Here is a 9,978-nt window from a genome sequence, read left to right as displayed (position 1 = left end):
ATTTCTGCGCTAGTTGAAAAATGTAGAGGAAAAAGACATAACTCTCTCATAAGGGTGGATGTATTTTGTCTCCAAAACTGGGCATTTTCCTCAATAAAAGTTGCCTCACTGTTTGGATCGACAAACGGCAGTTTTGGCAACAAAGTGGAGATAAGGCCTTTGTGATGGTAAATGGGAAAAAGGTGATTCCTATAATCAGGAATGGGAAGGCTGCCAATGAGATACTTCTTGTATTACAAAGTGGGTCATGCCATTACAATGTTTGACAACCCCTGCTCTGAACGCAATGCAGCAATTCCTCTGGAGTTTTAGCATATGGCATCTTTGGGTATGTCTACACTACGGGATTAATCCGAATTTATATAATTCTAATTTGGAAAACAGGTTGTATAAATTCGAATGTATGCAACCACACTAAGCACATTAATTCGGCGGTGTGCGTCCATGTACTGGGGCTAGCGTCGATTTCCGGAGCGTTGCACTGTGGGTAGCTATCCCATAGCTATCCCATAGTTCCCGCAGTCTCCTCCGCCCATTGGAATTCTGGGTTGAGATCCCAATGCCTGATGGGGCCAAAAACATTGTCGCGGGTGGTTCTGGGTATATCCTCCCCCCTCTCCAGGAAGCAACGGCAGACAACCGTTTCGCGCCTTTTTCCTGGGTGAACAGTGCAAACGCCATACCACAGCAAGCATGGAGCCCGCTCAGCTCAAGACAGCAGTCATAAACATTGTAAATACCTCGCGCCTTATCGTGCAGTTTATGCTGAACAAGAACCTGGAAAACCTGGCGGCGAGGAGCAGGCTACGGCAGCGCGGCGAGGAGAGTGATGAGGATATGGACATGGAATTCTATCAAACCGCAGGACCCGGTGCTTTGGAGATCATGCTGTTAATGGGGCAGGTTATAGCCGTGGAACGCCGATTCTGGGCCTGGGAAACAAGCACAGACTGGTGGGACCGCATAGTGTTGCAGGTGTGGGACGATTCCCAGTGGCTGCGAAACTTTCGCATGCGTAAGGGCACTTTCTTGGAACTTTGTGACTTGCTTTCCCCTGCCCTGAAGCGCCAGAATATCAAGATGAGAGCAGCCCTCACAGTTGAGAAGCGAGTGGCAATAGCCCCGTGGAAACTTGCAACGCCAGACAGCTACTGGTCAGTCGGGAATCAATTTGGAGTGGGCAAATCTACTGTGGGGGCTGCTGTGATGCAAGTAGCCAAAGCAATCACTGAGGTGCTGCTATGAAAGCTAGTGACTCTGGGAGATGTGCAGGTCATAGTGGATGGCTCTGCTGCAATGGGATTCCCTAACTGTGGTGGGGCGACAGATGGAACCCATATCCCTATCTTGGCACCGGAGCACCAGGGTACCCAGTACATAAACTGCAAGGGGTACTTTTCAATGGTGCTGACTTGCACAGTTTTTGCTGTCTCCAGGGGTTGTTGTATTAGTGGGAAGAGTAGCAGCCTTTCATTTTTAGGAAGATAATCTTGATTTGGTAACAAACACTTTATGCTTAATTGTGCATGCAGTCTAATTCATGCTGCTGCCTGTGTTAACACTACACACAACAGGAGAAATCCAGGCACTGGGGATATGGGAGCGGGGTTACCTAGGGCACACTGAGGTGAACTCTGATGACTGCCACTCTGCTGAATGTTAACACCCGCTCCAGGGGCTGGGGGAAGGCCGGGGCAGGGGGATGGAGGCAATCGGGGGCTCGAAGGGGCGGCTGCCCCGCTCGGGAAGCCGTTAGTTAGCGCCTCGCTCGAGGGGCCCGAGCCCAGCGCTGAAGGGGCCGCGCGCGCGGGCGGCGGTTGGCGGTTGGCGCTCCTCGGCCGGCCCTGCCCCGACGCCGCGTCTCCCCTGGGCCATGACCCGGGACAGCCCGGGCGGGGGCCCGCCCCCGGGGGGCCGGCTGTCTCCCCGCAAGGCCCCGGCGCCGCCCGCCGGCAGCCAGGCCCAGCACGACGAGCACAAGCGGGAGCTGGAGGCGCTGCGGGCCGAGCTGGACGGGGAGCGGCTGCGCTCGCAGGAGAGCCGACGCCGCTTCGCCGCCGAGGCCCGCGAGCTGCGGGAGGCGGCCGAGCGCGACCGCCAGCTGCTGGCCGACCAGCTCCGCTCCAAGTGGGAGCAGCAGCGGGCCCGGGAGCTGCACCAGCTGCGGGAGCTGAGCCTGCGGGAGCGGGAGGCCGAGATCCGCCAGCTCATCCGCTGGAAGGACGCCGAGCTGCGCCAGGCCCAGGAGCTGCTCCAGCGGGAGCGGGACGCCGCCGTGCGGCAGGCCCGGGACCTGCAGCGGCAGCTGGCCGAGGAGCTGGTGAGCCGGGGCTACGGCAGCACCCGGGGCTGCCCCGCGGGGCTGAGCAGCGAATGCCGCGGCAAGCTGCAGGAGGTGCTGGGCAAGCTGCGCTGGGAGACCGATGGCGACCAGGCCGCCCGCATCCGCCACCTCAGGGCCGAGCTGGAGCTGGAGCGGAGCCTCTTCCTCAAGTACATCCTGGAGCGGTTCGAGGGCGAGCAGCAGCCCGCCGGCTGCCCGCACAGGGCCAGGCACGGCCCGCAGCCCCGCCTCAGCAGGAGCCTCCTGGAAGGGCCGAGGCCCCGCTCCTTGGAAAGCCTCATCGCCGCCGCCTCCCCGGATGGGGGAGCCGCCAGGTCTCGCTCGCTGGACAGCAGCCTAGCCAAGCCTGAGTCTTCGCAGGCAGGGCACCAGGCCCCGCTGGAGGGGAGCCCCCCGCAGAGCCCCTGCCCGGAGCAGCCGGCCCAAAAGGCCTTAGAAGAAGATGCCCACCCGCAGGAAGGAGCTGCCAAGGAGCTCCCCCTGAAGCCCACCAGTAAGGAGGGTCCCCTGGAGTGCTTGGACTCGCCTCCTGAAGGGAAGATGGGCAGCTGGGGGTCTGCAGGAGAGGGTGGCACCCAGGCAGTGGGGCAGCCACAGGAGTGGCTCTCTGGCAGCAGTTACAGCCAGCTGGTGACACAGAACACCGACCTGCTAAGTGCCCTGGAGGATCTAGAGCGGCGATGCACGGCCCTTAAGGAAGAGAACGGCCTTCTGAGGAGGAGCAGCTTCCCCGAGATGCAGGAGAAGGTGAAGCGGCTCAAGAGGAAAAATGCAGATCTGGCCATCATTGCGAAGCGATTGGAGGAGAGAGCCAGGAAACTCCAGGAGTCCAACCTCAAGGTGGTCAATGCTCCAATACCCCTATCCCTCAAAGGCTCCAATGTGGAACTGTGCAAGAAAGCATTTGCCCGGCAGCGGGCTAAAGACCTGAGCGAACAAGCTAGCATCCTTCTGGCCAAAGACAAACAGATAGAAGCCTTGCAGAGAGAGTGTTGGGAGCTGCAGTCCAAATTGGCCACAGGCAAGGAGGGCTCATGCTGGCTCCATTTAAGTGACTTTGATCGTTTGTTGCGGGAGTCTCAGAAAGAAGTGTTACGATTACAGAGACAGATCACGCTGAAGAACCTGAAAGAGTCTCTACAGTCCTCCAAAATGGGTCCAGACAGTTCTTCTCCAGCTGCTACCATGTGCCTAATACAGGAAACACTTGCACCAAACATTGATGCAAGCTTAGATGGTTCATCTTTGCCAAAACAGACACCACCAGGATCAATCACTTTGCCAAAGGATATTAAGCCAGTAGCACTACCTCTGGGAAATGTGTCTGAGGAACATGAAAACATCCCTTTAAAAACAGACCCAGACAGCAAAAATCAGATACAGCATTTGGAAGTAGAGCTTAGTAAGAAATTTAAGCAGTGTGAAACCCTTGAACAAGAAATGGAGAAAAGGCAGAAAAAATGTGAAGAGTTGGAAATGCGGCTTCAGGAGGTGCTGACTAAAAATGCCAGAATGACTGAGGAAAATGCTCAACTCAGTGGGAAAACTAAATGGACAGAAAAGGTTGAATCTGAAAATGCTGACCTGAAGGTAAAATTAATGGGAGTGACAGAGGAGTGGAATTCTGCTGTCCAGTTGACTAAAGGACTTCAAACCAAGGTGGACGATTTAGAGCATGTACTGAAGGACATGAAAGAAATGGCAAAGAGAAGGCAACAGCTGGAGGTTGACCATGAGGAAACACTGTTAGCACTGCAGAAGAAAGAAGAGGAGGTCAGATATTTGCAGCAGGCTCAGGTAGAAGCAAAAAGGGAACATGAAGAGGTAGTACAGCTATTAGAAGCCCAGGTGAGAGAATTGGAGAATCAGTATCACAGTCAAACTGAACATTTTAATCTTCTGTCTCAGGAACTCGAACAATTACAAATAAAAAATTCTGACCTTGTGACTTCAGACTTGCCACATGCTATGTGCTGTTCCTCAGAAGATTGCCATGTTCCTCAGTGCAGTAAGAATATTAATGATGTAGACTTTGTATCCACTCCTGCTGCTTTTAAGAAGCAAAGCAAGAAACTGGAGTTCCAGTCAAACTCCTCAAAATCAGAATCCACACAGTACAGTCCTAAGTCCTGCCCCACTCCAGAGGGGGATAGTGCAAGTGAGATGGATGAATTGGAGACGGACAAATTTTCCCTGATCTTGGAGCCTGAGAGACAAGGTCCTGCAAAACTTCAAGTGTTTTTAGCTCGATACAGCTATGACCCTTTTGATGGTCCTAATAAGAACCCTGAGGCAGAGCTTCCACTGACAGCTGGAGAATACATTTATATCTATGGAGAGATGGATGAGGATGGCTTCTTCGAAGGAGAGCTGATGGATGGCAGAAGAGGGCTGGTTCCCTCTAATTTGATAGAAGAAGTTTCAGATGATGACCTCATGACCTTTGTGCCTCCAAAGACAAGTGACGTCTCTCATACGTCAGATCATGAAATGAGTTTCCTCAGCAGAAGTGCTAGTAGTGGAGAAAAGAGTGATTGCCATGATGAAGAAATCAGTGTCAATCTATTGCCTAATAGATTAGAAGGAGACATGGAAATGCCTGATCATACAGCGGTGCCTTATCCAAGAAATTTGACTATAATCAAACTGTTTGCAAGAAGTGTTGTTATAGGCTGGGAGTCACCACTCATGCCAGCTGGCTGGGCAGATGTGCAGAGCTATAACATATATGTAGATACAGAACTTTGCCAAAATGTGAGTTCTGGTTGTCAGACTCAAGCAGCAATTGAGAATCTGGATTTAAAGATTAAGGCATATCGGATCTCGGTACAAAGTGTGACAGAGAAGGGAAACTCGGATAAGATGCAATGTACCTTCCTTGTAGGGCAAGGTTTCCATATAGCACCAGCACTTCTGAAACTTAGGAGCATCACTGCCACTTCAGCAGAGGTCACCTGGTTACCAAGCAGTAGCAACTACACTCATGCAGTGTACCTTAATGAGAAGGAGTGTGATGTGACAAAGGCAGGGATCTACTGGTACACTTTCCATAACCTGCAACCCAACACTCAATACAATGCAAAAGTGGAAACACAGCCTCAGAAGACAGTATGGGATTTGCCTCAAGAGAAATGGGAGCAGAAATCAGCAATGATTAAGTTCATTACTCCATCAGCGGGACCACCTGATGCTCCACTTGATGTCCAAGTACAGCCTGATCCCTCAGCAGGCATTCTAGTTATCAGCTGGCTACCAGTGACAATTGATGCAGCAGGATCATCCAATGGGGTACGAGTTACTGGTTATGCTGTGTATGTCAATGGACAAAGAGTAACAGAAGTTATATCTCCAACAGCTGGGAGTGCCATAGTAGAACTGTCCCAGTTAGAGATTCTACAAGGGTCTCAGAAGGTTTCTGTGAGAACTGTCTCCCCCAGTGGAGAGTCAGCTGATTCTGTGCCAGCTCTGATTCCCTCAGCCATGTTGAATGTTCCCAGTTGTTGTTCATCATCAAAGTCTATGTCTACCAGCCTGACCTCTGAATTACTCTATGGGGAATTCATAGACTCTCAGCATGTGGAAATCCCTCTGATGCACTGCACATCTTCACCCTCTTCAGAGATGTTCATGGCCAGTCAAGATAACAAATTCACCATTCACTTCACCTCCAACTGCGGAGACTCAGTAGCTTCTCTGCCAGCAAGCATCCCCCCACACCAGTTGTTCTCCTCTCAGAGTTCTTCTTTGATACATGAGCTTGCAATGTGCAACATTGGTGATAACGTAGCAAGAGATAAAGATGATAAATGTTTAAAGTCTTATCAGCAGACAGCAGTCAGTGTGCAACCTTCAGGCCTTGTCTTTCCAACTAGATGGTGTGAAGAATCAGTCAATTCCAGGATGTCAGCATTAAAAGAACTTGCTGAAGACAGCCAGAGAAAGAGGATAAAAAACCTCTTTGTTTCTAAAAAAGCTGTACTTGAAAATCAAATGGACACTAGCAACATGAAAATGTCTATGATCACCCACTATGTGCACTCTGACGATAAGTCTGTGAAAGATTCAACCACTCAAGATATTGAGGGATATGATGCGAGCTGCTTGAGTTCTGGGCCTCAGCTGTGTTCTAGTCAGCTTGAATTGGAGGACAGTTACAGAGACATAGGTATACCTAATATCTGTGTTCAGGAAGTCCCAGATATTTCCACTGAGAAGAGACAGACGAAAGAATTATCCAAAGAAGTCCCCAGCCTAGGGATGTCTAGAGATGAAAAGCAGGAAGACCAAACATCAAGAATAGGAAACTGGCAATTGAATCCTGTTGGTGATCACAGCCACAGTTCTGATCTTTCAGATATTTTGGAAGAGGAAGAAGAGGACCTGGATTTAGACACGCAGGAAGAGAATAGAATAAAGGTGTTTGGTAATGATTCCAGGCTGCCGGAGCTTCCAGAGTTTCCCATGCAGTGGGCTCAAAACAGAAAAATGAGCAAGACTTTAAGACTAGGTCAAGCAGGGACATCTTCATTTTCCAAAGCAGGCCCTCTGAGAAGCTTCGTCTCAGAGGAAATAGTTAATGATGATTCAGTAAGGATATTTGTGGCCCTTTTTGACTATGATCCCATATCTATGTCACCTAATCTTGATGCAGCTGAAGAGGAGCTCCCATTTAAAAAGGGGCAGATTCTAAAGGTGGTTGGTGATAAAGATGCTGATGGCTTTTACAGAGGTGAATATGCAGGAAGGGTAGGGTATATTCCCTATAATATGGTGTCTGAAGTGCAGGTGGAGAGTAATGAAATGAAACTGCACCTGTTAAAACAAGGTTCCATTACTGATGAAAAATCTGTGATTAACTTAGTGGAGGTGGATACAAAAAATAACAATAAGTCTCACACAGAACATAGCTGGCAGGATAGCAAGGCTGAACAGCTTACTTCTAAGACAATGGTGGCTGTCTTTGACTACAACCCAAGGGAGAACTCATTAAACGTAGATGTGGAAAGTGAGCTGACATTTAATGCTGGAGACATCATCACAGTATTTGGGTCTGTGGATGATGATGGATTCTACTATGGGGAGTTAAATGGACAGAGAGGCCTTATCCCGTCTGACTTTCTAAAAGCTATCTCTCGGGATGAAGAGTAAAAGAGGATTCATTTAAAAGACAGCTCTGCAGAGAGTTATAGAAGAAGGAAAAGAAGAATCTGATATATCAATTAAAAAAAAGCACAAAATGTAGATGAAAAATTGAATCTTTAGTGAGGTCTAGCATTAAAAACTATCCATGAAAATGCCTCCTACAAAATGTATATTTTTAAGAATTGAACAACTGGACAATTCATATGTACTTGAATCTCTGCTCATATGAGAATAATAGTATGAACTATTTGCAGAAGGCTCCAAATAGATTTTTAGTTGTAAAACAAACTGGGTAACTTTAAATTTGTTACAAAGACCTGTAAGAAAGAAGTGAATTTTAAATATTTTCCTGTAGGGATTATGAAAAGAGTGCATTGCAGAGATAAAAGTGAATTTCACATACAGTTTAAAACACTGTACGATCTTAATCTTTTTTTCTTTTTAATGGAGGATATGTACATGTTTTCTCTATGTTGGTACTTAATGGATCAACTTCTACCACTTTCTACAGTACATACAGTAATGGTGTGGAATGGCTGTTAAAAGCATGCCAGATAGTATTTTTCTTAAGGGGTAGGTGAACTTCGACTACTTTTTAGCATGTCTTCCTCTACACAAATAATTGATTCATTAGCCCACTTCTCTTCTTCATTGAGAGTTGCCGTTCAAAGAGAGGAAGATGTTCCAAATGTGTAGAATGCTACAGTGACTGTGGGCAGAATGTTCCAATAGCTGACACAGAGCAAAACAAAAATATTTAAGGGTAGATACCTACCTAGTACAGTGTCCAAATGATTTCCAGCTCTGAACTGAATATAAACCCTTTTTCATTTTAGATTTTGATTTTAAGGAAGACACTGGTTTCCCTCTAGCCAGTTGCTCCCATTAAAGCTTGTATTATCTAGGAGAAACGTAACAGCTGCATATGCTTCAATACTGTGGTTTCTTTGTGTGATTTACACTGAAATTTCTCTTTCCCATTTCAGAGTGGGAGGTCTGTAATACCTCAATGTTTGTTGCAAAGAATATGCCCTCTCCTGCTGCCATTGAAGTCAGTAGGAGTTTTTCAGTTGACTTCAAGGAGAGCTGGATTGTGTCCACTGGTTGCACTTCATTGTCTCATATCTCAGGGGTTACTAACATAGGCATTTGTCCTATAAATATGCATTTGTGCCTAGGATCACATAAGGCATGCTCCACATAGGAGTCAATACCAAAAGCGTTCTTGCACGAAGGGCTGTGTTAAATAGCTTTTGCTCATTGCAAGGCTTACATTTGCTGCAGAGAATAGTCATTCCAATGACAGGCTTTAATAGGAAGGATTCTGTTGGGTTAATGTTAGGTTCCCAATCTGGAGATGACTCCATTCAGGCACAGGAGTCCGCTTGCACAAACTTACTCTCAGGAACTGGGTGTCCTTTTGTGCAGTTTGTATTGAAAATGGAGGGGTCGGTTTCTGTCCTTTAACTTATTTAAATATTTTACTTCACTTATTTATGGAGATATTAAACTGTTTTACTTGTTTATTTATTTAAATATTTTATTTGTTTACATATCTAAATACTTGTTTTACTATTGTATGATTCAGACTGACTACGGAAGCTATGAAGAGTGACTCAAAGCTCTTGAAGTAGGATCAAAGCTGTATATGTAGATGAGTTTGAAAACAGGAGAGTTTGCAGATGTTTCCTTATGAGATGTATTCTTTGTGTTATGATGTTACTTGTTAGATCTATGGGAAGTTTCTGTCTTTTATACCAATGTTAATTTCCTTGCATATTTCACTTTAATTGTCTTAAGAAAGCAATTTGTTTCATTTTGAAATTAGAATTTTAAAAGCGATATCCATAGGTGCTGGTGATACATTTTTATTTTTAAAAAATTACTATAATAAAGCTTATTTATTATTTTCTGAGTATTTGCCTCTGTTCTTCATTGACACTTAGAGTGGTATTATGAACTTGCAAAATTTTGATTAAAAGTTTTTTGACTTCTCATGTTTGGTTTTCCCATTTCATTCTGTGTCTAAACAATACACCAATCACTTTGAAGCCTAATGAATTTTCAGATTTAAGGCCCTGATTTTGGGTTGTGGCAGACTTGACCTTGGTTTATCCCTAACGGTAGAGATGGTATCTTTATGAACCTTTGCACCTCCTGGATTCTGGGCAGCTGGGGGCTGGTTTTGTCCCAGAGACAAGTAATTGCCCAGTAGCCTAGAATAAACAGAGGGAGCACAGATTGTTCCAGCTGTGCCTTCTTCTGTTGTGCACCCTTCTGTGATTTCAGATAGTATTTCTTTCTAACATTCATTTATTTTCTAGATTTAAATGAGCATGCATGGTGGCAACAAATACTTGTTATGAGAAAATTGTCACCCATGCAGAAAACAGCAGTATATGGTAATTATTCATTTATATAAATAATTATATGGTACCACTAGATGGCAGCAGAGCCCACGGTATCAGACTATAGTGCAGGGGTAGGCAACC

General features: G+C 46.7%; 1 protein-coding gene across 1 annotated transcript; it reads left to right on the top strand.

The window, feature by feature from the left end:
- Nucleotides 1–1,787: 1,787 nt before the first annotated feature.
- Nucleotides 1,788–9,402, top strand: RIMBP3C (RIMS binding protein 3C). Its single transcript, XM_054006482.1, has one exon. The coding sequence runs from the start codon at nucleotides 1,874–1,876 to the stop codon at nucleotides 7,490–7,492; it is 5,619 nt and encodes a 1,872-aa protein (XP_053862457.1). The 5' UTR covers nucleotides 1,788–1,873; the 3' UTR covers nucleotides 7,493–9,402.
- Nucleotides 9,403–9,978: the final 576 nt, after the last annotated feature.

This window comes from Malaclemys terrapin, chromosome 16 (assembly GCF_027887155.1).
Source record: "Malaclemys terrapin pileata isolate rMalTer1 chromosome 16, rMalTer1.hap1, whole genome shotgun sequence".
Lineage (NCBI taxonomy): Eukaryota > Metazoa > Chordata > Testudines > Emydidae > Malaclemys > Malaclemys terrapin.
The sequence above is the reverse complement of the archived record's forward strand: the minus strand, read 5'-3'. Positions and strand labels throughout refer to the sequence as shown.